General features: G+C 42.8%; 1 protein-coding gene across 3 annotated transcripts in view; it reads left to right on the top strand.

The window, feature by feature from the left end:
* Positions 1–20,602, top strand: part of PLEKHG1 (pleckstrin homology and RhoGEF domain containing G1) — a 127,659-nt gene extending 107,057 nt beyond the window's left edge. For 2 of the 3 annotated variants that reach the window (XM_021693189.1, XM_044917354.1), the window contains 5 exons: positions 1,896–1,991; positions 4,326–4,364; positions 6,287–6,309; positions 9,907–11,551; positions 17,067–20,602. In XM_021693189.1, the coding sequence (XP_021548864.1) occupies positions 1,896–1,991; positions 4,326–4,364; positions 6,287–6,309; positions 9,907–11,551; positions 17,067–18,130 (2,867 nt within the window). In that variant the 3' untranslated portion in view covers positions 18,131–20,602. The remainder of the gene's footprint in view (positions 1–1,895; positions 1,992–4,325; positions 4,365–6,286; positions 6,310–9,906; positions 11,552–17,066) is intronic. The other variant, XM_044917353.1, reaches the window with a different exon arrangement.
* The last annotated feature ends 7,110 nt before the right edge of the window (positions 20,603–27,712 follow it).

Here is a 27,712-nt window from a genome sequence, read left to right as displayed (position 1 = left end):
AACACTAAAGAGAAGGCAAGGTCACAGATGAGCATGTTAGGTTTAGGAGGAAAGGTGGAGGAAGATGGGGGTCTGAAGAAGTCTGCTGTTTCTGTGACCGACTTCATTCAACAGAGCCAAGCCCTCGTTCCCAGCCTCTGGGCGAGTCCGTGGACACCAGTAAGGTTCTGTGAGTGCACAGAATGATTTCGAGACACTAACTGGTGCCACGTGCCTTTCTTCCAGGCCCAAGACTAGGCCAGAGCAACCCCGCCTGGGAAAATCCCCGCATTTGCCCTGCCTTGACTCTGGACTTGGCTGGGTATGAGCAGAGTAGGCTCGTCCATTGGGCCAAATGACCTCATTTATGTAACTTTGCCGCTGACATTGGACTAACGTGTGTGGTCTTTACAATCCTCAGAACTCTCTCCAGCTTTGGACACCCTTAAAGAGCCTTAACCCTATTACAGCCATGTCTTAAAGTTGTTTACCCGCAGGCTTCAGATACCAGTGAAAGTGCTAGAGTACTTTAGGATTAGACCCAATTTTCTTTCTTCCTTTTTTTTTTTTTTAAGTAGGCTGCATGCCCAACGTGGAGCCCAATGAGGGGCTTGAACTCACAACCCTGAGATCAAGACCTGAGCTGAGATCCAGAGTCTGATGCTTGGGGCGCCTGGGTGGCTCAGTCGTTGAGCGTCTGCCTTCAGCTCAGGTCATGATCTCAGGGTTCTGGGATCGAGCCCCACATCGGGCTCCCTGCTCAGCAGGAAGCCTGCTTCTCCCTCTCCCACTCCCCCTGCTTGTGTTCCTGCTCTTGCTATCGCTGTCTCTGTCAAATAAATAAATAAATAAAATCTTTAAAAAAAAAAAAGTCTGATGCTTAACCGAGACAACCAGGTGCCCCTAGACCCAATTTTCTTAATATGATGTCCGTGTACCCCTTAGATAGGTAAAAAGACATAAACTGCGAAATTAAATGAAAATCCTGGGGACACCTGGGTGGCTCAGTTGGTTAAGTGTCTGCCTTCAGCTCAGGTCATGATCCCGGGGTCCTGGGATTGAGTCCCACATTGGGCCCCTTGGTCAGTGGGGAGCCTGGTTCTTCCTCTCCCTCTGCCCCTCCCCCCCCACTCATTGCTCTCTCTCTCTCTCTATCTCACTCACTCTCGCTCTCTATCTCAAATAAATAAAATCTTTAAAAAAAATAAATGAAAATCCCTTTTCTGGTAAGAGAACCTAAAGCACTTATCAAATATTCAAAAGAACAATGTCTAGAAAAATACTAAGAGTCGCAGCCCTAGAGGACAGCTTCCATAGAGCGGGAATAGCTTGACATCCTCCACCACCGAGCCAGGCATAGGCGCCTCGCAAAAACTGTACTTCAGGTGAATTCTCCAGATGGCTTTGCCCTTCCTGACAGAGCCTCTGTTGTGGTCCGTCACCACGGCCTGTCAGGGGCCTTGTTGGCAAGTTCAGCAGTGACGTTTATTTTAATAGAATTTTCTGACCTCTGTGGGTCATCAAGTTGCAGATGATCCTGAGCGGCAGGAGGAGTTTAATCACACCTTACACATTTTAACTAACTTCCTACAAAGGGTGAAGACAATGGTTATGGCTCTTTCTGCTAGTGAGCGAAAAAGGAGAGCGTGTGTGTGTGTGTGTGTGTGTGTGTGTAATGGAGAACCCGAGAGCACACACGTGTACTAGAAAGGCAGCCTACCTTGCTGACAAACTCCTGGAAGTCCCAATGTAAACAAAAAGTCCTGTGGTACATATTCAACACCAGTTACGGAAAGGAGAGATTATACCATGTCTGATGAAAATGAATAAATCCATAGATACCCAAAACAAGTCGTACCGATCTCAGAAGTCACTGAACACCTCCTTCTTATTGATGTGTGTGGTTATCTTTTCAGATTATCCCGGGTTCTGTTACAGTCCTGAGGGAGAAACGAAAGCATTGTGTGGTTCGAAAGACGGTTCTGCTCCATATCGGCTGAGAAGAAAATCTGGTAAATAGGATGTTGTGATCAAAATTTAATAATCTGTGGGGACAAGTAATGAAAGATCCTTTCAGTCTGTCAGGCTTTCATTCTAAACAAAAAGTTTCGTTCTAAACTTTCTACATAACTCTCTATTTTCCAGGGAATATAAAACATACCAGTCAACTAATTTTGCTTTGCATAGCATCTTTTTGTGTGTGTGTGTAAATTTATTCTTTTTATCTGTATTTATTTTTTCAAAGATTTTATTTATTGATTTGACAGAGAGAGAGACAGCGAGAGGGGGAACACAAGCAGGGGGTGTGGGAGAGGGAGAAGCAGGCTTCCTGCCGAGCAGGGAGCCCGGTGTGGGGCTCAATCCCAGAACCCGGGGATCATGACCCGAGCCGAAGGCAGACGCTTAACAACTGAGCCACCCAGGCGCCCCATATTTTTTTTTATTTTTTTAATTTAATTTTATTATGTTATGTTAGTCACATACAATACATCACTAGTTTTTGATGTAGTGTTCCATGATTCGTTGTTTTCATATAACACCCAGTGCTCCATGCAGTACGTGCCCTCCTTAATACCCATCACCCAGCTAACCCATCCCCCCACCTCCCTCCCCTCTAAAACCCTCAGTTTGTTACTCGGAGTCCACAGTCTCTCATGGTTCGTCTCCCTCTCCGATTTCCCCCCCTTCATTTTTACCTTCCTTCTCCTGATGTCCTCCATGCTATTCCTTATGTTCCACAAATAAGTGAAACCATATGATAATTGACTTTCTCTGCTTGACTTATTTCACTTAGCATAATCTCCTCCAGTCCCATCCATGCTGATGCATCTTACCACTAGCATGCAGGTACTTAAAGCCTGTTGACTAACACTGGGGGAAAATTTTATCCTATAAATGACACGTATAAAAGATTATTCAAGCCTAAACCTTTAACACGTGTTTGCTGAACCAGACTCCATCTAGTATTCTCTTAGCCCTCAGATCTTTTTTTTTTTTAATTTGAATCAGTATTTATTGAGTACCTACCTAACCCCCTGCACTGTGCTAAGGACCCAGAATGCAAGAATAAATAATACATATGATTCCTGCTTCCTAGGAGGTTATAGTCCAGTGGGAGAGTCTAAAAGGGTGAATACGTACCAGTCCGTAATGGACTGTGGTAGAGGCCGAGTGGGAGGAGGAGTGGAAAGACAAAGGAGAGAGAGAGGGGCTGTCTAGGAAGGAGAGAGAAGGCTTCCCAGAGCAGAAGACCTGGAATGAAGTCTGGGGGCTGAGGAGGCAGATGGGGCAGGACTAGCACATGCAAAGGCCCTGAGACTTGAGCCAGCATACCTCAGCTCAGACCTCTATTGTCAGTTGTTCAGCCTGGCTGGAACATGGGATGGAGCTGGGGGGAGGTGGAGGTGTGCAAGGTAAACCAGAAGGAGAAGCGGCTGGAGTTGAAGAATGTATGAGTTTGATCCTGCAAGCTACGGGAAGGACCTTCAGCAATGAAATATTTGCCTTTTTTTTTTTATTAAGATTTTATTTATTTATTTGACAGAGAGAGAGCGAGAGAGGGAACACAAGCAGGGGGCAGTGGGAGAGGAAGAAGCAGGCTTCCTGCTAAGCAGAGAACCCGATGCAGGGCTCGATCCCAGAACCCTGGGCTCATGACCTGAGCTGAAGGCAGATGCTTAATGACTGAACCACCCAGGTGCCCCAAAATGTTTGCCTTTTAAAAAGAGAATTCTGCCTTGATGTGGAAACTGAAGTAGGCTGTCCATCTAGTCTGGGGGAGAGATGATAATGGCCTGGATTGACACAGTAGTTGGGGGGGGGGTCATTATTGGGATCCCACAGGACTGTGATGGATGAAAACAGGAGAAATTTAGAATGATGTCCTGATAGCTAACTTGGGCAGGTAATGTCAGTGACAACCAGGATAAGAACTTGATTAAAGAACAGTTATGGGGGAAGACTGGTGAGTTCGAGGCATGTTGGGTTGCTCGGTCTGTGGGCACATTGGGGAATCGTCAGATGGACAGTTAACATTAGAGGTCTGAGGCTTGGGAGAGGAGTGGCTTAAGGATATAAAATTGAACACTATCACCTTATAGGTGGTAGTTAAAGCTAAGGAAATTGCTCTACTAGTTGTTGGTAGGGTAGTTTACGCAGATTATGTCGTTAAATTTTATTCTACGGCTTTGTCAGAGTGAATGTCTTGCTGTTAAGTGTCTCTAAGTGATGGGGATTTCGGTATATATGATAAAAAAAATTTTTTCTAGAGCTCAAATAATTCATTTATAAAGAAAAAAACCTTGATTTGGTTTTGCAAATGATGCTGGCCTTATTTTTTCTCCTAGAACCTTCCTCAAGATCACATAAAGTTTTGAAGACCAGTGGTAAGTCCTGAAATATCTTTGTTTTTTTCATTCTTGCTGATATTCACTAAGTCAAACCATACAAAAACATAAACACCAGATAAATTACAGATGGACAAATTTTATTAACTTCTATAAGTAATAGTGCCCCATTATATGATGTAAAGCCAAATGACATAAAATGTCTACAATATAGATAACTGGCATGGAAAGATTAATATCCCTATTATGTAAAGAAACACCATACATCAAAGAGAAGAGACAAAGGACTCTCTTATAAAAGGCAGAGGGGTACCTGGGTGGCTGAGCTGGTTAAGCATCCAACTCTTGGTTTTAGCTCAGGTCGTGATCTCATGGGCATGGGATTGAGCCCTGCATCAGGCTCCATGCTCAGTGCGGAGTCTGCTTCAGATTCTCTCTTTCTCTCTCAAATAAATAAATAAAACCTTTTAAAAAGGATAATAAAAGAAAGGCAGAGAATATAATTCAGTTTTACAGAAAAAAAAAACACAAGCCGTTGATCAAATTTATAAATGGTCTCCATGTTAGTAATCAGAAAAATCATACATTTAAAGGAGATAAATAGGGGAAAGCTGTGAGCTCAACCAAAAAATAGAGAAAAACAGGCACTCCAAAACGAATGGTGTCTAAATTTCTGCAACCTTTTTGGAGCAAAATTTGGAGCACTTAAATTGAAAATTCACATTTGCCCTTGACAATTACACTTTTTTCACTTTTATAAATTTCACAGTATATACTTCCTATATAAAAGTGCTCCCCCAAGTGTGGCTAGACCCAGGTGTGTGTGTGTGTGTTCTTTGCAGCATTTGTAATAGGGCAGCACATAAAATGCCCATCTAGTAGGAAAGAGTTAAATAAATTGTAGTATATCCTGGAATGCTACGTGGAATATTCTGCAGTTTCTGTCAGAAGCAATGGAGTACCTCCTTCCCTACTGACAAGCGTGTGCACATACATTTAGCAGGAAACGCAATGCTCCACATTGCACCTTCATTTTATAAACAAAACCGTGCATCGCGGTGGGCTAGGGGCAGTGGGTATGGGAGCTGGAAAGAGGACCATCAACTGCTAAGTATGATAACTTCCACGGGGTGGGATTTCTGTAGAGGATTCGATCAGTGTTTACTTTATATGCTTCTGTAATTAAACAGTGTTTAAAGATGAGCCACACATCAGTGAGGTATCTGAAGGGGCGTCTGTAAGGATGTGGCTATGTACAAGTCCCCCAGAAACCCACCTTTACTGCTCCTTAGCACAGCGCCAAGGTGACCCCAGTGATAAATGCTGTCTGTGTCGTTCAGGGAAAACCAGTAAAATGTTTAAAAATTAACAGAAGCATAGTCCTATGTTTAAGTGATTCTCACGGCTTAGGGTGCGTATTTCAGATAATACGTATTTCGGGAGAAGATTTTGAGACTTATTAACATGAATCGGTCTGTTGCTCTCAGGGATTAAGAAAGGTACTTGACACTCAGATGTATGTAAGGTTTTGTTTTTGTTTGTTTTGTTTTTTTTTTTTTACATATACTACAGGATATATAACAAAGATAACTGAGAGGCATTTTCTTTTTTTTTTTTAAGATTTTATTTATTTGACAGAGACAGAGATAGCGAGAGCAGGTACACAAGCAGTGGGAGTGGGAGAGGGAGAAGCAGGCTTCGCCCCGAGGAGGGAGCCCGATGTGGGACTCGATCCCAGGACCCTGGGATCATGACCTGAGCCGAAGGCAGATGCTTAACGACTGAGCCACCCAGGCACCCCGAGACGCATTTTCTGAGAATTAAAGGTCTAAAGGGTCCAAAAGCCTCTCGGGCTTCAGTTATTAACAAGTTTTAAAATCCTATAAAATAGGGGTGCTTACCTATGTATGAGATATGTTTTTAATCCTCAAAAATTCTTTTAAAACCCTTTTATTTTTCAGAAACAGCACAAGACATCCAAAAGGTAAGCACAATTACATTTCTTATTTTGAAATGTTTACTTAGGCACCCCTTATAGGTACCCTTATATATCTCATCCCCAGCCTGTATTCCAATGTAAACAATTATTTTCCATTTTGAGATGGACTTAAGGACTGACTCATCCTTATAACCTCCTCCCTCCCCCTGCTTCATTTCTCAGAACTAAGGCAATGATTTCTTGATCCCCCTCTTACCCCACCTCTGACCTCAAAAGCTGTAAGGTTACCTAGGGTGTAATACATGTACCCTAAGTGCTAGTCTGGTGCACCCGACTTTGTCACAAGACCAAGGCTCCTGCCTCCCAAATGTTGGCCCCTTCTCAAAGCTTTAGCCTTCAGTCACAGAGATCCCCTTCTAAGAATATGGTCCTGCTGCTGGTATAAGAAGTATGATCCTATGTCCTATAATGAAACTTCACTATATGAAGTTGGGGCTTTTCTTCCTCTGATAAAAGGTTAGGAGAGGAGGCATAAAAATGGTATGCTCTATTGGAAGATGTATATCCAAATGTATTACCTATGAAGAAGAGATATTGCATCCTGACCTGAGTAAACCATGTCTCATTGTCTACAGACCAATTGTCTAAGTTAACAACTCTTAGAGAACTGATTGTGGTTTCTTGCTTAATGTTCTGTATCTCTAAGGATGTGGTTATGAAACTCTCTCCCCACTATTCCACTGCATCGCTCCTTAGCACAGGGCCCAAGTAACCCTGCTGATAAACTCCGTACCTTTCCAATAAACCCAATAAAATGTCTAAAAATCAGCAATCTTACCTCAAAGTGATTTTCTTAAAATTGGAGCATGTGAATTTCTTTCGGGTAGTATATATTTTTGTTTGGAAGCTTTTGAAACTTATTAGTTGGCTATTGTTCTGAAATATAGCATGAGGTTTTGATTTGTTTTTAATCTACATTGTTTCCATAAACAAACACTGCAGAAGGCGCCCAGCTCTTCAAGGCTGCCAAACTAGGATCATGGAGCTAAGCCCTGCTCACTACCAGGTGCGGGGATCGCTCCACCAGCCCTAAAGATGGAATCTCAAGAGCTTGTTGGAAACTTTCGACAATAGTGATCAAGCCAAGTCTCCATATGGGGACTAACTAAACCTTATAAAATTTGAAGACAAGAAAGAAGTAAAGCCATGTACTTTTTTCTTAGTGGTAAAATTCCATCTCCTAACACTAATGAACAACACCAAATGCAAGGAGAAAAGATTTACTAATGGTTAAAGAGTTTATAACAGGAAATATTCCTTAATAATAGCTTCACATTTCTCCCAGAATACATATTCCAAGGCCGTGTGTGCGTGTGTGTGTGTGTGTGTGTGTGTGTGTGTGTGTGGAGAGAGAAAGGGGAAGGAGGGAGAGAGAGAGAGAGCAAGAGCAAAAAAGAGGGGGGCAGTTAAGGTCGTGTACATGCTGTGGATTCAGACATGGATTCAAATCCATTTCTGTCAATCCTAAGCTGTATGACTTACAAGCAAGTTGTTAGAAAACTTAGTTTTCTAACTTATGGAATTATTATAAAGACTAAATGCAAAAATATATTTTTAAAAGTACTTATTACAGGAGTGCTTGGCTGGCTCAGGTGGTGGAGCATGTGACTCTCGATCTCAGGGTTGTGAGTTCGAGCCCCACGTTGGGTGTAGAGATTACTTAAAAATAAAATCTTAAAAGAAAAAAATGCTTAGTACAGTATCTGGAACAAAGCAAGTGCTTCACAAATGATAGCTATTATCATTTTATTATTAATAGCCATAATGCTAAGAATATAGAAAAACAGTGGGGAAAAATGTTCATCACGGCTCTAGTAAAATCAAGGTATCTAAACCAGACACTTCTATGTTGTGCATAATATACATACTGATTATTTCTCAATCTAAGAGCTTCTTCAGTTCTCCTGAAGATGTCGTGTGAAATTTCAGTTTCCAAAGTTCCAAGCAATTACCTTAAAAATATATTTTGATATTAAATATTCAGGTTTCCTAGTTTTCTAAAATGTCTGGGAATCTTTCTGGGATGGAAGATTTTAAGAAGGTGTTACTTCTGGCTGTTCACAGAATGCTTTTGTTATACTTTCAAAGTGTTTTGTCATGATTTCACAAGTTAATACTAACTTGTTTTTTAAAAATGTAGTTCCTGGGTGTCTGTATTTTAAAACATGGTGCCAGTACAATCTGAGTAAGAAAAAGGGAGAGATACTAAAGGGTAAAGAAAAAAATAGAGCCATAAATAAAATGTAATACTATATATGTGTATGTGTGTGTATATACCCATATGTGTGCATATTCATACTTTTCTAGGCCTCAAATGGTCCACAGTTTGACCATGTGAAAAAAAGCAAAAGATTAAATGACTAACTAGATTATTTTTAGTTTCAAATTTTAATGGAAAAATAACATTCAGGATGAAATTTTATTCTTGCCCTCCCTACATGTCTCTTCCCTCCCTGATAGACAGGCAGGCAGGCAGGCCAGCAGATAGAAAGACATATTGACAGGAGGTTATTCCAGGGCAATATATATATATATATCCCAGTTTCATTGACAAGTGAGGAAAAGTTCTTGCTAACTTAACATTTCTAATAGGTTACAAAAAATATTCCTAATAGTGTTTGGGTCAGAAAATACGCCCCTGGTACTAATGAGTCTGGTCTCAACCCTTTCAACTCTTTGAAGCTAATCCTTATACCTATGGAGGGCATCAGAGGGCAGTCTGCTCCCTGTCTGCACAATTGAGCTCCATCAAGAAAGGTTCCAAGTTATAAAAGACCCCATTGGTTTTTTGATTAGAAATTGTTAACGTCACTCATATTTTATTTCCTAATAGGCATCTAAATATTACTTAATTAAATGTATTTTGAAAGAAAGTAAAACGTTCATTAGCTCAAGAGTGGATTAAGTTACATGTCTGCAACAAAGGCTCTTTGCCTAGAATCTATAAACCAAGGCAATGTCAGTCAGGTCTATGGCAAGTCTGCAGACTTCAGAGAAAGCGTTAAGGTGTGCAGTCGGATTACTGACTGAGCTTCTGGTATACCAGAAACTGCAATAAAACTCCTAGCAATCAAGCCTCAAATAGAAACCAGATACAGTGGCCCTTGATACCTATATATGTTCATTTATAGAATGTTATTTACCAAGTGCACATCGGAATTATTTGAAGTATTTAAGAGTTTTCTGTATTTTGCTGATTCCCTGCACTGGGGTAAGGGATTTAGAGTCAGACTTAGTTTGCGTCCTAGCCTTTCTGCTGCCTGGGGAGAGCCTGGATTTCCTTACTGTGAAATTAGTACAATCATGTCTAATTCACAGAGTGATTATAAACGTTAAGTGTGGAGAATGTCTGCACGTGGCTTAGCCTGTTTCTAAAGTAAATATCAGTTCCTGTCCTTTCTGCCCCCTTTTGCAAAAATCCGAAGTGCTTTTCAACTCCATTAAAATCCACAACATTTACTGATCATTTGCTTTAAGACTATCATAGTCCAGTGGGAGAGGCAATGTGTAAAACCAGGAGAGTGTCCTAAGTTATGTGCCCATGTCCCTGCAGTTCAATCAGTATGTTTCTATCCACCTCAGGTTTCCAGAGAGGAAGGCTCTCGCCAGCGGACCCCAGCGGGGCCGTCTCCGGCCCCAAGGAGCAGCCAGCCGAGCAGTTCTGCCATCATCAGCGTGCTTCGCGGGGGTGGGGCCATCAGAAACATCTGGACGGACCACCAGATCAGACAAGCCTTGTTCCCGAGTCGTCGGTCCCCTCAGGAGAACGAGGATGATGAAGATGATTATCAGATGTTCGTGCCATCCTTCTCCTCCTCAGATCTGAACTCTACCAGACTTTGTGAAGATAGCACTTCCAGTCGCCCTTGTAGCTGGCACATGGGACAGATTGAGCCCACGGAGACCACCAGCTCTGGCCACCGGGTGGTCAGGCGGGCCAGCAGCGCTGGCGAGAACCACACATGCGCTCCTGAAATAAGAATTAGGGACAGTGGTGGCTCTCAGTACAGCCCCCGACGGGAACTGCAGAGTGACCCTAAAACAGAAGGGCAGGACGGAATGACTCCCTTTGGGTCATCTGTGGAGTTGACTATTGATGATATAGACCACGTCTATGATAACATCAGTTATGAGGACTTAAAACTAATGGTTGCTAAACGGGAAGAAGCTGAATCCACACCCCCCAAAACAGCCAGGGACTCTGCTCGCCCCAAGAGCACGCCAGAGCTCGCCTTCTCAAAGAGGCAAGCTGGCCCCGAGAAGAACTCTCTGCACACAGAGAGGGACGGAGCTCTAACAGGTCACCAGGCATCGAACCAAAGCGCACATGAACTCCAGATGGTGGAGGAAAACATCTACGACACCATAGGGCTCCCGGATCCGCCCTCCCTGGATTTCAAATGCAGCAGCCTGAAGCGCCCCAAGAGGAGCACCTTCTTAGGGCTGGAAGCCGACTTTGCATGCTGTGACAGTCTGAGGCCCTTTGTTTCCCAGGATAGCCTCCAGTTCAGCGAGGACGAAACGCCTTACCCCCAGGGACCCTCCGATAATGATTATTTGAGTTTGCTCTATAACTCTTTCAGCTGTAACCTGTCTGTAGGTGATAAGTCTATATCTGATAAACTGTCTGAAGAAGTAGACGAAATCTGGAATGACCTGGAAAATTACATCAAGAAAAACGAAGTCAAAGCCAGAGACCGGCTCCTCGCAGCCTTCCCTGTCAGTAAAGAGGATGTGGCAGACAGGCTGCACTCCGAGAGCACCCCCGAGCTGGGCAGAGACGCGGCGCGTTCCGTGTCTACCCTCTCCCTTCCCGAGGGCCATGCTTTCCTCACGCCGCTGAAAGACAAGCCCGGCAGAGGTGGCCGGACCCACTGCCCGTTTGAGGAGGACCTGATTTCTAAAGAGGGCTCCTTTATGAGTCTCAACCGGCTGTCTCTGGCCAGTGAAACGCCTCCCATGGAAAACCCCTACGACTTGGCCAACAGCAGTCTATCCCAAACAGACTTGGAAAACCCTGACCCTGGGATGGATGCCACAGATAAGACGAAAAGCAGGGTTTTTATGATGGCCAGGCAGTACAGTCAGAAGATCAAGAAGGCAAACCAGCTTTTAAAAGTGAGAAGCCCAGAGCTGGAGCAGGCACTGGCCAGCCAGCAGCACAAACCCACGCACAAAGACCTGGCAGCCATCTTGGAAGAGAAGAAGCAAGGGGGTCCTGCCATCGGTACGTTCCTTCACACTGCTTTCCCTCCTTCTTGAAAGTAGGATGTGAGGGCAGCTTTCAGGTTCTAAAAGTCCTTGAAACGGTGAGAACATTGCCACTCAGACATTCATTCTCTCAAATGGAGTCCACAGCTTTACTAACAAACACTAATTCTTTTCCCACTTGAGCTCACAGAGTCGCCCGAGTTGGAGGGAGATTCGGTCTCGGAGGGTTTTGTTGTTTGTGTCATATTGTCACTACCAGACTTGATGTTTTAAGAAGTTTTCTCTGATCTGAAGTGTGAAAAGTAGCAATCCGTTGAACTCGTGGCAGGTAGAGCTTTTCCCTGTGTATCGCTGTGTTCGGAGGAGTCATGGCTCATGTCAGCTTTGAAGATTCGGAAGCCTGTGGAATAGGGTTGCTCCAGAATCCCACCAAACAGTCCCACTCATCCTAACAGATGAAAAGGAGTCCTTTCACACTATATCCTCAGGCATCTTCTCACGTATTTCTCTTACCAGTTGACTTTTTGTTTAATAGTTGCCGTAAAATAGCTGGTGTCATGCATTTAATACTATCTCCCTTTAGTATTCTCGGGTAGCTTCCAAAAAGTGTGATTCTTTCCGTCAAGCCTCCTTTGTGGGGCAGAAAACTGGGATCTCAGGTATGATATTGGTAGGATTAGGGCTAAAGGTTTGACTTCTTTCTCTGTTATAAAGAAGTGCAGAGAGCAAACTTGGCACCGAGACACTGATCTCGGTTGAAGAACACAGGTGTGAATGAGACACGTGATTGTCACGGGAAGAAGAAACCCCAGGGCCCTGGCCCTCACCTCGGGAGAGGTGCAATTCACCTCTAGACCCAGCGAGATTTCTGGGGTTAAGCCCCGGAATCTGCAATTTAAAACAATGTGGACTTCTGAGCCTATTTTAAGATTCCCTGGCCTAGATTTTCTGACAAAGGACCCCCTTGGTATCAGATGAGGGGAGACCTTTCTCCGGTTAAAAGTAAAAGCCCAATGGCTCAGTATCAAGGCACACTGAGACAGGTAGTAGGACGGTGACATGGCTCATCCGGCCAGATCGATGCCACTAACCCCCTTTCTTTGAGATTGATGTCTTTATCTCTGCGAAAACCAGAGAATAAGAAGGGGATATCCAAATCCTAAATGAAGCCACAAGTTACAAGTTACGTGACAAGAATCTGTAGGGAATTTTTTTTTTTTGGTTTGGGAGTATTTAAGAATTGTCTAAAGCTTTACTCTTTTTCTAGAGCTCCCCCTACAGTAAAGTTTCCTATCAAATAGGGAAGGTAAGTGCTGGAATTCGCTACCTGAAGGATTTTACACACTCTCTTGAGTCGTTCTTCTTTTTAAATAAAGGTGAAAAGTGAATTTTATATGAATGTAAGAGACCAGATGGCATATATTTTTCTCCTTGCAAGAATGTGCTGGAATTAATTCATGTCCCTTTTCCAGCACTAGTGTTACTAAGCTGGTCTGTTGTTACCCATGGAAAAAGCGACTGAGTTCCAGTTGTGAAGGACCCTGTGGGGGCATAGATGGCGTTGGAAGCAGTGGTATGTGGGCAATGCAACCACTGACTGAACCTGGGCTAGAGAGAGAATAGGATAGGGTTTCTGATGATCATGGATTATGCCAGTAGACTGTTGTTTCAAGAGTGGTAATCGCCTGAGCCAGGTTGTTTTGAATATGGACCATCCATTAAAATGCAGAACTCAAACCTTGCTAGAAGCATGTCCTCCAATGCTGAATCATTAGGGCTTACAACTACCTTGAGTAGTCTTCTTTTTGACCCACCTTTTAAATATTCATAGATGTCCCTTTGGGGTTTTCTTTTGCTTCTTTTTACTTTTGGTTTGTTCTCCTTTTGGTTTTGCCTGCTGATGTCTTCTTGGGATCCCATGGGATCTTTTCTCAGCTCTGCGTCTGGGTCCTTTCTTGACATGGTGGGCTACTACCGACGTTCTCCCCAACCAAGAGGAGGAGATCTCTCCAAAGTCATCTTCTGAGAATGGGGTCTCCCCCGCTATCTGGCAGGAGCACGTCCCTAGGGCCTGCCATCTCTCGGACTTGAGGAATCTTCCATCTGGGTGGATCGAGACCACTTCCTGTGCCCACTAGGCTTTCAATCAGTTGACATGATGACTCCTTTTCTCTCTCTTGTTTATCTGGGCACAGGACGTCGTAATCGAACGGACCGATTCTCCAGACTTCTTCGTATGGGCCTTGCCACTTTGCCAGGAGCTTGCTCTCGGTGTTGTACGGAAGGAGGAACGCCCTATTCACCTGCTGAAACTCTCGAGCACCTTTATTGAACTCTCTGGCGGGGGTCTACAGGCCCCGGGCCAGATTTCTGCCTCTAAGTCACCCATCCAGGTCTAGTTACTCCCACCATCCAGAGCCTGTTGTAGTATGCCAACATTCTTGTTCAGTCAGACCTCCCTCCTCATAGTCTTGGAGGCCAACGAGGCCTTTGGGTTCCCTTTTTTGGTGATGTTTTACATGGGGGAAAACTCCATACAGGCTTGAGGGATTTTCCTTTTTGTGCAGCGAAGGCCAAATCACATTTTATGCTTTGGTCTACATCTCAAGTAGCATCAGAAGCTTTGATTTTAATCCTCTGTCTTGAAAACAGTTTATTTCATACACTTTTCTCAGCAAGGATCATTTCCAGTTTTTATCTGGAATCCTAAGAACGCCACCTTTTAAACTTACAAAAGAGAAATAAACCAGAGACAGCCCTGAGGTTGCCACATAATAATAATATACGTATTCTATAAAGGGTATTAATGCCAGAACTGGGATGATGGGGGACTTTGATCCACCTGGCTAATACTAAGGTTTTTAGACTGGAGATGGCTCTTTCCTACACATCTGGGTAAAGCAAGCTAATGACAGTTGTTGCTTTGGAAGCATTCTCTTGTTCACATTGCCATCAAACAAGTTACAGAATGAGACAAACAAACAAACAAAAAATCCGTAAAACTTAGATAGGCACTGTATATTATCTACCCGTGAGATACTCTTTATTCCAAATTTATAAATGGTCAACTTTTTATTATCCAAAGATAAACTGTGCCCACTATGAGTTATCTATAGGAAGCATTTTAATCAAAGGCTACTTTCCTGCTGCTGCTGCTTTTTTTTTTTTTTTTTTTTGCTATGCCCCTGATTTTCTAGGCTGCCTGTCACTCTCTGTGGTATGGTCTTAGGGAAAGCACGTCCATTTTTAACACTATGCTTAAAATAAAAGGAGGAAGTCCAAAATTTATCTGAATAAGTAGTTCTCGAGACCAGTTTGTATCTAGAATTATGCTTGGTGCTCTGTGAGGATTGTTCTCCAAGAGTAAATGCTCATAGACTAGCTGGGATGATAAACTAGCCCATGTTAAAAAAAAAAAACAAAACAAAACAAAAGAGAAAAACAGCAACACGAGATTGTGTGCATGTGTGTGCAGCCAAGAGCTGAATATTATGGTCCACACTAAGTATATAAGACTTCAGGGAAGAGAAATGGGTTAGAAAATGATTCATGGAAGGGGTAGTGCTTATAGAGGGTCTTGAGTGGTAAATAGGATTTGATTAAGCAAAGGAAGAAGAAAGAGAGTGTGATTAGGAAGAAAGAGGCATGAGAAATACTGTGGATATTTTGAGTAATATGTGGTTTCAGATCATCTGGGCTATCACAGTCGGAAGTCAAAAGCCAATTTTTCATTACACGACTCTGTGGTTAAACTTTGGTGCTGAAATAGTTGAACCAAATGTTTTAATTAGCTCTCATTACTTTCCCCCAAATTGCCATCTCATTGGAACCTTGTGAAAGTTCAGAACCTTCCTGACTTAGCTGTGGGATCACGTTCAGGGTCATCGTGTAGATGAGAATGGTTTGGGCAGAATGAGTTGATGTTCAGGTGGGACTGCTAACCATTGACTCTGTCCCAAGGTCCAGCTGCCTTTGTTTGGGCTTCACAGTTAATGAAACATTATAGACTTCAGAATGGCTAACATGGGCACTTTGGTGTTCACGGAGACTTTCAGTCTCTTAAGGGGTTGCCAAATTTAATTGGTATCGAGAGTCTTTACTGTGCCATTTAAGGAATAATAGCTCACGTTTTTGTTACTAGAAATTCTAAACTATTATTCTCTGTTCTTCCAAGGAATTTGGACTTGAAAACCTGAAGGATCTGAATATAGGATCTATGAGAAGTTAAACATGATTTACCCTGATTTGGGGAGTTGGGAAGGCAAACAATTTGAGAAGGTTGCAATTAAAGGCACACCAGCAGGTGTCTTCTGTCCTCATAGAAGATAGAGTTGAAAGAAATGGCAGAAACTCAACTAAATATTTTGTTTAAATTCAAGGAAGAATTTACTAACAATAGGTTACTAAAAATATAAATAGCTTAAGAAGAAAATGCAATGTCACTTGCTGGTCATCGTACATGGGATAGATCCCTTTTGTAGAGGCTGTGTAAGATGTGGTCTGGGCAATTTATAGGATGCATGGAATTCTTTGATTCTAGGGCGGTCGTGTGGATACCTGGATTGGGGTGATGGTGTGTGTGGGCGGGGCGCAGCTCTTGAAATTGACATCTCTGGGCTCTGTCTCTTAAATCATTCCTGGCCCAAGAGAGTATTCTATCCATAGCAGCGTTCTGTTAATGTCTTTAGAAATGTAGAAATGTCTGTACTCAGAAGTAGGGTAGAGAGGAGAATGGCCTCCTAGCTGAATTTGAAGTGGCAATAGCTTTCATGGATATAACAGTCAAATCCTGTTCTGGACAAATACCAGAGAGTATTACATTATCGATTACATGCATAGATGATTCATTCTCGATATCTTGGGGGCATAGACTTTAGTGCCTGGCTTCTTGGGTATGGGAAAGAAGATGTGGCTCAGTCAATACACATGGTTTTGAAATCCTGGAAGGGAGGGCCTCCTGTAGATACTTGTTTCCCAGATGATAGCAGCGAATAGCTGCCCAGAAACAAGAAATACAGGAACAGTGACGAGGAGTGGACTCTTCTGGGAGTCCTTGTCTGAGAGAGATTAAGTCTAGTGAGAAGCCAGGGGCAGCCACTGCATGGTGGATTGTGTCATCTTCCTTTTAATGACTACTTGAGTTATTTGTCATTGACCAGGGTTTAAGTACTGACCTTCTTGTTTTTATGATGCCTGTTTTTTTAGCACTTTTCATGCTTGTAAAGAACACTAGAAATTTTCATTACAAATAGTGAACATTTGCAGACCTAAAATAAAATAATCCAGAATTCGATCAAATTAAATGAACCTGTAGGTGACCTTTTTTTACATTTTTATGTCTTACTAAACTGGATTATTTTGTTAGTTCGCATTGCTTAGTATTCAATGGTGACTCACCCTCAAACTTAAAGGTCCTATCTATTTAAATTTTTTAAATCTGTCTGTTAGGATGTTAGATTTTTTTTTTTTTTTAATCTTTGCATGTGGAAGTAATCCTCTGTACATTTATTGTTTCCATATTTGCCTTCCAGGTGCCAGGATTGCTGAGTATTCCCAACTGTACGACCAGATTGTATTCAGAGAGACTCCCTTCAAGACTCAGAAGGATAGCTGGGCCAGACCTCAAGAACCCTGCCACCTCAGGTCCACATCACCTTCCCAGGCCCAACATAGCAGCGAGGATTGGCTTTTGCATTCAACCTACAGTAACGGAGAGTTAGTGGATTTCTGTCCCCGGCCAGAGCCAGACTTGAAGTCGAAACATCCTACTTTAGCGATCAATGCAAAAAGCATTCCAAGACAGCTGTCCGCAGCTTGCTCTGTGCCTTCTCTTCAAACCTCCGACCCTCTGCTGGGCTCCTTGCAGAGACACAGTGTCATAGTCAGTCAGCCCAACAAAGAGAACTCTTTTCAGGGCCACCTTTACAACTCTTTGGGTCGCAAAGGCCTCAGTGCTAAATGTCAGCTGTACAGCAGGTCCCAGTCCTCTTCCTCCATCTTGATAAACAAGTCGGGGGACTCCATCAACTACCCTGGGGAGATGGGAAAGAGACAGCTGCTGTCTTCACACAAAAGTTCGAGGTGTGAGGGTCCCCAGGATTTGCCGCCAGGAATGGCTGACTCATGTCCGCAGGGCACTGAAAAACGCTCCGATCTCACGCTCCGAGACTCACAGAAGGTTCTGGTAGTAAGTAGAAATTTACCCTTCAATGCCCAAATAGCGACCCAGAACTACTTCTCCAATTTCAAAGAGACTGAAGGAGACGAAGACGACTATGTGGAAATCAAGTCGGAAGAGGACGAGTCGGAGCTAGAGTTCTCGCACGGCCGGAGGAAGAAATCGGCCCCGGGGACCGTGGAGGCTGACCTTCCCGAGGACGCCTGCGGCAGCAGCACCCCTTACTCTTTGAATAGTCCATGCACTTCAAAAAAGCCAGTAAGCGACAAGCTGGGGCTGTCCCCCTATCTGACGTCGTACAGCGATTCGGACAAACTGAATGACTATCTCTGGAGGGGGCCGTCTCCCAACCAGCAAAATATCGTCCAGTCGCTGAGGGAGAAATTTCAGTGTCTCAGTTCCAGCAGCTTTGCCTGAGGTTCTTCGGAGAAGCCGCCCGAGTCAGCGTGGCGTGATGCTCGTAAAGGGCCGATACCCAGAGGTGTTTTCTATGTACCAGATTAAAACAGTCTTGCAATAACCAGGCGTGTCCACCATGCTTTCTTTTACACAACATCTCTTTGGAACGGCTGCCAAGCCAACCGGGACTGTACAGTCTAGCCGGCGTCAGCATCTCACGGCGTGTCTTCCTGATGCTGACTGCCTTCATGTTTCACGTAAGTCAACCTTACTTGGAAAGTTCTAGGCTTTTTTTTTTTTTTTTAACGTGATGGCCGTGACATTTTGTCCCGTGCCCTTGGCAATAATGCCCGGAGTCTAAGAAACGCAGTGGCCCTCGCCTATCATCCAGAAACCACGAGTAGTTTGATTCTAGGACCCAAAGGCAGCAAGGAGGCTTTTCTACATGTTTAAAAAAAAAAAAAAAAGGAAGGAAAACTAAAGCTGTTTGAAGGATTAGGCTTATTATACCTGGCATTTTGGTTACATTCGGGACAAGACCCCAGAACAACGTAAGCTAGAGATCTCTAGTTAGGAGTGTAAGTGCACACTGCCCGTCTCCTTCTGCATGGGTTACTCCTACATCCGTTCACTCTGTTGTAGAAATCGGGTACCTGTGGGACATCAGGAGGGAGCAAGACCGATTCTCTATAAGCAAAGACCCTTACCTGTATTCCTGGACACGTTCTGGAGAATGCACTGCTTATCATGTTTATTTTTGATTTGCTGGAGTAAAATGAATGATTTCCTCCAACGCTCAAAGGATACTATAAGCAAGAAAATGCAGATTGACTTACCGGTTAGAAAGGATGGGGACAACTTGGTGATCTCCTCATATTCCAGTGGAAGGCAGGGGTGGAAATGGGAACTCTTCGTGCAATATTTTTGTGCGGATGTCTAATCAACACAAAGTAAGCCATGAGCTAAAATAAAACACTTTAGGGCCACCCTTTCCAGAGCAGTTTTTCCATGTGTACTTTCCCGAGTTTTGTACCTCAGCCAAATGACCTGATCCCAGCCTTGAGGATTTCGTTGGCTGCAGTGAAATTTATTTTCCAAACTCAACATAACAGGGGGGCCTTCTCTCATTGTTTTGAGGCACATAAAAGAAAAGAATCTTTGGCTACTAAGCTCTGACAAATTACCATCTTTGATGTTGTCATTATGGTCTTCAAATAGCCATCCGTTGTGATAATCATGGACTAATCTAAGGCTTTATGGAAGGAAACAGAAAATCAAAAGCAAGGCCTTGTGAGTCAAAAGCAAAAATCAAAGAAGCAAAAGAGAAAAGTGAAGGCCAATCTGTTGCTATTTTATAAAAATGTTCTATTTTATGGAAGACTCCAGTCAATACAACAAGGATGTTTTCTCAAACAAGAATGTTGTATTCTCCTTTCAAGCAATTTTACATTCTAGAACCCCTTCCCCAGTGGGCTCAGTTTTCATTAATATCTGTGTAGGAAAGGGGATCTGGGCTTTCTATTTGAAGGCAAGCTCTGATACTGATTGCAAGCGGTGACATCTAACCATAATTCTTTTCCTCTTTGTAAAGTCCTGTGCCTCTCTTTCTTAACCATGAAGCATCAGATGTGACCATCCTTATTTTACAAACAGGTACCTACGGCACTCATTTTTCCTTTTAAATAACAAAAAATAACCCAAGTTTCTTGTTTCTCCATAAGATTCTTTCTTCTCGTAGCTTACAAAACCAAGTCCATGTTGAATGGCATGGTTCTAGAAACATTCCTGCTTTCACTGCCTTTCTTTAAACTTGATACAAGTTTTCAAGAGTAGGAGTATCAGAAAAGACAAGCCCTGTAGGAAAGTATGTTCTTAGTTTGCAAAACAAAGTTACCTGATTCTTCTTGTGCTAAGAATGGAGTTTCCTATTTTTGCCTTTTAGTTTGTACAACCCCCAATTCTATGTTGTCCATATATTATTGTGGTGTCTTACTCTCAGAAATTATTAATTCTTCACACCAGTGTCTTGTTGCACGGCTTTGATGTCGCCTATAGGAGAATACCCTGCTGCACGAAGGTGGATGTCTTGCTGTATAAAATGTGTGGTTGTTTTAGGTTCTAGGACAAATCTTTAGCTTTATAGACCACTTCGGTCAGCCAGGATGCAGATTTTGAGAGCTGTGTGTATATGTATAACCGTGTTTGTATTTTTTCTCAAAGTTACCAATTAAAAGCTTTTGTTTAAGATAGTTTCTTTTGGAAGTGGGGTAAGATTGTATATAATTGGGGGGAAAAGTTATATGTACTTAAAAGTATGTCAAGTTCTTATTAGGTCTCTGTACTGAAGGTTCAATTTTTTTTAAAAGTTCACTTTCATCTACTCTTTGTGCAAAAAAAAAAAATGCATCTAGGAAAAGATAGTTTAAATATTGTATATAAGATAATGAAAGTTAGTAATGCTCATTATTTAATAAAGTTTGTAAAGTACAAAGTAAATTATAGTGTGAATTCGTGTGTTTGTTCTAGGAAGGTCAAGATTTTTCCAAACTACACTGAGTTGTAATACTTTGCCTTGCCTTATGAACCATGCAGACAATAGTTCTGGGTTAATGACGATATACCATGTTTCAGTGACAGCGTATTTTCTGTATCTTTGGATTACTTTTAAAATACTGAATTTAATGTCTGGGATGGTATGTGTTTTCTTGATAGGTGGCTAAGTTAGATCAATCACTAGATTATCTTTTTGTTTTGTAGTAACAGAAGACATCTTTTTTAACTATTTCATTATTGAATCAAAAAAATTAAAACTTTGGGGGGCACAAATTAAGATGGGTTTTTCTGTGTGTAATTTCATGTTCCAAATTTTTTTGACAAAAAATTTATAGAGAACAGAAGCATGTTAATATAAATTGGTAATTATAGATCATTTCTTAAGCAATTCTATTTCCAAATATAAGCATAATACCCTACCCCAACATAACAAAAATATATGTTGCCTAACTTTCTTTATACAGAGGAAAATAACTTTTAAATTTTTCTTGAGAGTGTTTTAAAGTGGAGAACTTCTAAACCTCACACTGAGGATCCATCACACCTTTTCTGCCTTGAGGTTGAAAGTAGGTGGGGTTTTCTGTAAGTTATGAAAGGTCAATTTATTTTTTTTTAGGATTTTATTTATTTGATAGAGAGAGAGCAAGCAAGAGAGCACGAGCAGGGAGAGCAACTGTGGGAGAGGGAGAAGCAGGCTCTCTGCTGAGCAGGGAACCTGATGCGGGGCTTGACACCAGACCTTGGGATCACGACCCAAGCCAAAGGCAGACGCTTAGCCAACTGAGCCACCCAGGTGCCCCTTGAAAAGTCAGAGAAGTAAATGATAGTAGAAAAACCATGCCCTATGTAAATTCCATACATAAATCCTTAGGGGACAGAAAAATCTTAAAAATCAGGCTTGTAATGAACTATAAACACAGCTGTTAAACATGAGTATTTATTAACATTTGTTAAGTTTTCTTTTGTTAAAAGGAATTTTTTTAGGGACGCCTCAGTGGCTCAGTCAGTTAAGCGGCTGCCTTTGGTTCAATCAGGTCATGATCCCAGGGTCCTAGGATCGAGTCCCGCATCGGGCTCCTTGCTCATTGAGGAGCCTGCTTCTCCCTCTGCCTTCTGCCTGCTCTGCCTTCAGCTCCTCCTGCTTGTGCTCTTTCTCTCTCTCTGTCAAATAAATAAAATCTTTTTTTTATTATGCTAATCACCATACATCATTAGTTTTTGATGTAGTGTTCCATGATTCATTGTTTGCGTATAACGCCCAGTGCTCCATGCAGAACGTGCCCTCTTGAATACCCATCACCGGGCTCACCCATCCCCCCTCTCCCCTCCCCCCTAGAACCCTCAGTTCGTTTCTCAGAGTCCATCGTCTCTCATGGTTCGTCTCCCCCTCCGATTTCCCCCCTTCATTTTACCCTTCCTACATCTTCTTCTTTTTTTTTTAACATATAATGTATTATTTGTTTCAGAGGTAAAAATTTAAAAAAAACCAACTTTTTTTTTAAAGATTTATTTGAGAGCGCATATGAGCCGGGGATGGGGGAGTGGAGCAAGAGGGAGAGAGGATCCTCAAGCTGACACCCCGCTGAGCTCAGAGCCCAGAAAAACTCTTTTATAGGAGAGCGTAAATTTCTTTTTGGAAGACTATTCTAAAATTTAGCCCGTGACTCATTTGACCCCTTGAGATGGAAATTTTTTTTTTTAAAGATTTTATTTATTTGACAGAGAGAGACACAGGGAGAGAGGGAACACAAGCAGGTTCATAGTGTCTCATGCAGGCTCCCCACGGAGCAAGGAGCCCGACGTGGACGTGGGACTCAATCCTGGGAAGGCAGACGCTTAATGACTGAGCCACCCAGGCGCCCCAAGTTGGAAATGTTTTTACCAGCTCAGTACATTGCCTGACAATTTGTACGTGTTCCATAAATATTTAATGATTGAATAGATAGAGTCAAAAACTTGTATGAGCACAAAATACGAGAAAAACAACGGGGTCTGCTTTGCTTTTTAAAATTTGCAGCAGCCACCCTCAGAAATCCAACATCTTGGAATTTCTATTGGGTGGGCAGAGAAAAGCCTATAGGCCCCTTTCCCATTTCTTGGCTGATAGGATTCCAGGGATATTTACTGTGTGTGAGATTTCCAGTGACCTTTTCAACCAAGAATCTACATGGTCACGGGAGAGTCAGATGATCAGGCCCCTCTCTAGAGTTTAGACAGAACACCTTTCCCAAGAACTGGTTTTGAGAATGTTAGGACAGCAAAGAAGAACCAAGAGTGCAGCGGTGGGGTTGAAGTCAGGTGAGAGAGAGGGGGAGAGCCCAAAATGCTGAGATGTTTTGGTGCCAAAAGACAAACTTGCCTACTTTACAACGGTGGTGCATGCCCGTGAGCAAAATCCACTTTATCTATGAAAAACAATAAAGCTTGATTTTCCTGACAATGGTTTAGACACCATCACACAATAGGGAAAAAAAAGAAGCAAGCAGTTCTACTTCATTAGTTCTAAAACCATGTTTATTCAGCTGAATTTAAAAGAACAAGGCTTGGATGGTGAGCGAATCATCTGCTCTGTGGGACAAATACAAGCTCCCAGATGTCCTAGTGTTTGAATGCCAGTGTATAGCTCTCCACGGGGTCCTCATAGAACCGTTCACGCCAAGACCTTGGCCCAGACGCTGAACCTCGCTTGCACATTTTGAAAAAGTTTTAACGTAAAAATCTCAATTCCCAGCTTCTTTAAATGAAAAAAAAAATCTGGCCTGTTTGGGCCTGGACACTGGCAAGGCAACTCTGTGAGATCTGAGGAACTCTAAGGGCAGAAATCACCCTAAAACGTGGTGACTTGCTCTAACATTTGGGGAGACTGTTCCTTTGTTCTCCATCATAGACTTTATCAGTCAATTTAAAGCAGCCATGGAGTACTTCCATGCAGATGTTGTAGATAGAAAATAAAGGCTCTTAACATAAAATAAAACATGTCATAGAGGGGCACCTGGGTGGCTCAGTTGGTTAAGCGTCTGCCTTCGGCTCGGGTCATGATCCTGGGGTCCTGGGATGGAGCCCTGCATTTGGCTCCCTGTTCAGCGGGGAGTCTGCTTCTCCCTCTCCCTCTGCCGCTTACCCCTGCTCAATGCGCACGCGCACGTTCTCTCTCTTTCAAATAAAATATTTATTAAAAAATGTCATAGAAAGTCTGCTGTACCTATTGCTGCTTTTTTTTTTTTTTTTTTAATTTGAGAGCAAGCGAGAGAGAACAAGTCAGGGGGAGTGGTAGAGGGAGAGGTAGAAACAGACGCCCCACTGAGCAGGAGGGAGCCCAACATGCCTGAGATTCTCCCTCTCTCCCTCTCCCTGTGCCGCTCCCCCTGCTCATGCTCTCTCTCTCTTTCTCCAAAATAGGTAAATAAATCCTTAAAAAAAAGAAAAAAAGGAATCCTCAGTCATAAAGGGCTACTAGCCTGTCCCTGTCCCACCTTTGCATCTGGAGGGAGCCATTATCTTTACTCTTTGGACAATAAACATATCTGTCCTCTGCCCCAGAGGGAGATCCTGTATCTTCCAAGGCTATACAAATGTCCTTGCAGCAACAGCCTGGAATAAGACTAATACAGTGCAAGAAGAAATGCAAAATAAAAGAGAGTTGTCTCAGAACAAGGATACAATTCTGTGACATAGAAAAAAATTTTTTATTTATCCAATATTGTTAAGGATAGAGAAAGATGGTTACTCCTAGCCAAATGAGAATATAAGCTGGTATAAATTTTTCAGAAATGAATTTGGTAATAGGGATCAATAACATCAAAAATCTCTGACCCAGAAATTATACATCTAGGAATTTATTCAAAGAAAAGCATCAGCTGGGCGCCTGGGTGGCTCAGTCATGAAGCGCCTGCCTTCAGCTCAGGTCATGATCCCAACATGCTGGGATCAAGCTCCGCATAGGGCTCCCTGCTCGGCGGGAAGCCTGCTTCTCCCTCTCCCACTCCCCTTGCTTGTGTTCCCTCTCTCGCTCTCTCTGTCAAATAAATAAATTTTAAAAATCTTTAAAAAAAAAAAGATTTTATTTATTTATTTGACAGAGACAGTGAGAGAGGGAACACAAGCAAGGGGAGTGGGAGAGGGAGAAGCAGGCTTCCCGCCGAGCAGGGAGCCTGATGTGGGGCTCGATGTGGGGCTCGATCCCAGGACCCTGGTATCATGACCTGAGCCGAAGGCAGATGCTTAACGACTGAGCCACCCAGGCGCCCCAATAAATAAAATCTTAAAACAAAATAAAATACAACGTTTAAAAAAGAAAGAAAGAAAAGCATCAGCTGCAGTTAAAGATACATGTATCAAGTATCTCCAAGCCAGGCCTCACCTGCAGAGCTGGTTGGTAATAATGTAGATTTTGCAGACCAGTATTGGTGTGGGCCACTCCTCGAGAGCTGCCCACGAGCTGCATTAAATTCAGAGCGTCTCTCTCTAAGTCCAGGCAAATCATTCAAGATTCAGGTAGTCCCTCCTGCGAGACTAAAGTCTCCTCATCCATCCAAGGTTCGAATTCCCATAGAAGTGAAATCTGTCCTGACCCTTGAAAAGTCCAGGTGTCCTCACTACACTTTTTTAATTTTTTTTTTAAGATTTTTTATTTATTTATTTGACAGAGAGTTAGCGAGAGCAGAAACACAAGCAGGGGGAGCGGGAGAGGGAGAAGCAGGCTTCCCGCTGAGCAGGGAGCCTGATGCAGAACTCGATCCCAGGACCCTGGGATCATGACCTGAGCCGAAGGCAGACGCTTAATGACTGAGCCACCCAGGTGCCCCTCACTACACTTTTAACCTTCCTGATATGTACAGGTCTGTCTCTGTGGCATTTGGACCACTTTAATCACTGCGCTCCATTTCCCTGATGTCCTGGGCCACGTCAAAGGACATGTGCCCCTCCCACCATCTTTCCTTGGTCGCATCCCCTTCTTACTTTTTCCTAAACCACCTCTCTTGGCTGCCATTCTTCCCATATCTTTTCCTTGAGTGCTTCAATTCCATGCTTCAACTCCTCTACGTCCTCACCTTTTAAATTAAATAGTCCCTTAATTCATTTCCTTTTTTAAGCTAAAATTTAGCTCTTCCTTCAGGATGCTGTTCCTCCTAAGGCTGTCTTAGGGGGAGGATGTTCCTTTTCCTACAGTCCAACACCTTTCCGGAGATGGAGTCAGCACTCTCTCTCACTCCCGACTGTGGCTCACACAGTTCCTTCTACTCTGAATGCTTGTTTCCAGCATCGTCCTCTTAGCTCGACTCCTAAGTCATCTTTAAGTGTTGCCTTCTGGCATCATCTCCTTCAGGAAGCTTTTTATGACTCTCCAGGTCTAGGAAGATGCCTCTTTCTTTTTTTTTAAGATTTTATTTATGTGAGAGAGAGAGAGCATTAGCAGGGAGAGCAGCAGAGGGAAAGGGAGAAGCAGACTCCCCACTGAGCAGGGAGCCCAATGTGGGGCTTGATCCTGGGACTCCAGGATCATGACCTGAGCCAAATGCAGACGCTTAACCGACTGAGCCACCCAGGTGCCCCAGAAGGTGCCTCTTTGTGGTACTCTTAAAAGACTTTGAACTATCATACTTGTAACTTTCCATTCACATGCCTGTGTTCTAGTGGATAGTTGTGCACGATAAACTCAGTGAGACCGGTTCACAGTTGACTCCTGAATTATGTGCCTAGCATAGAACCTGGTATAGGGCAAATGCACTCTTATGTATAAAAATTATTTTAATTTCAAGTGCATATTCCTTATGCTGAAAATGAAATTTCTTTGACTTATGTCCAAACGTCATCTCAAAGTGCACTGAAATGATCTCCATCCACTAGGGGAAGAACATTAGTGAGTGAATTTTTAAAGGCTTCAACATAATGGAGTCCCTTCCTTTGAGCGTGGTTGACTTTTGCTAAGCAGACTAATACATATTTGAGTTTTGGGTAAATGGATTCCGATGTATCTGTTGAAATGAGATAATGATCCCTATGAAACAAACCTGGGATGAAGGATCCTAAATTTATTTTCATAAATCTTTCTCTCCCTATTCTTTGGTCGCGCAAGTGTGCATTATGAGCATGCAAGAACCCAAATCCCTCTCTTCAGGAATGTGAGCACCTTGGGCTCAGGCTGTGTTGACTTCAGGATCAGGCTCATGAGGAAGTGAAAGTGAACAGAAGACAAGGCCTGCATATCATACACATCCGGATTCAAAGAAGTCAATGCAAATAGTTTAACTGGCTTGATCAGCACAGACATTTGTTGTCCTAGGCCTTTTAAAGAAATTTTTTAAAATTACATATTAAGGTCACAATCATAATAGATTTTTTTTTTTTTTGACAGAGAAAGAGAGCACAAGCAGACGGAGCGACAGGCAGAGAGAGATGGAGAAGCAGGCCCCCTGCTGAGCAAGAAGCCCATGCTTAACTGACTAAGCCACCCAGGTGCCCCTAAGAGAGCTTAATTAAGCAGCAACTATTATAAAGAAATCATGTGCTATTAAATGGTCCTACATGTCATATACATAGTGTCCCCCCCCCTTGTTTTGTTTCACTATTTCACGGTCAAAGCAAAGTGGGAGATCTAACTCCTTTAATAGCATTTATTACAACTCATGGTTCTCTGATTCAAAAAGTGTTTTATTACCTCAATGTTAAAAATAGCAACTCATTTTCACCTAAAATTATTTAAGATTAGAAAGTAGAATATTAGTTCAATTCGGGGCATCTGGGTGGCTCAGTCAGTTAAACATCTGCCTTCGGCTCAGGTCATGATCCTGGGATTCTGGGATCCTGTGATCCTGGGATCGAGCCCAGCATCAGGCTCCCCGCTCAGTGGAGAGCCTGCTTCTCCCTCTCCCTCTGCTACTCCCCCTGCTTGTACTCTCTCTCTCTCTCTGTCAAATGAATAAATAAATAAAATCTTTAAAAAATATATTAGTTCAGTTAAAAAAAAAACGATGTGTCTCTAGGTATGGGACATTATGACACTTGAACATATCATCTACTTTAAAGATACAGAGTATCACCTCAGAG

This window comes from Neomonachus schauinslandi, chromosome 8 (genome assembly GCF_002201575.2).
Source record: "Neomonachus schauinslandi chromosome 8, ASM220157v2, whole genome shotgun sequence".
NCBI classification, from domain to species: domain Eukaryota; kingdom Metazoa; phylum Chordata; class Mammalia; order Carnivora; family Phocidae; genus Neomonachus; species Neomonachus schauinslandi.
This window is presented reverse-complemented; position numbering and strand designations above follow the sequence as displayed.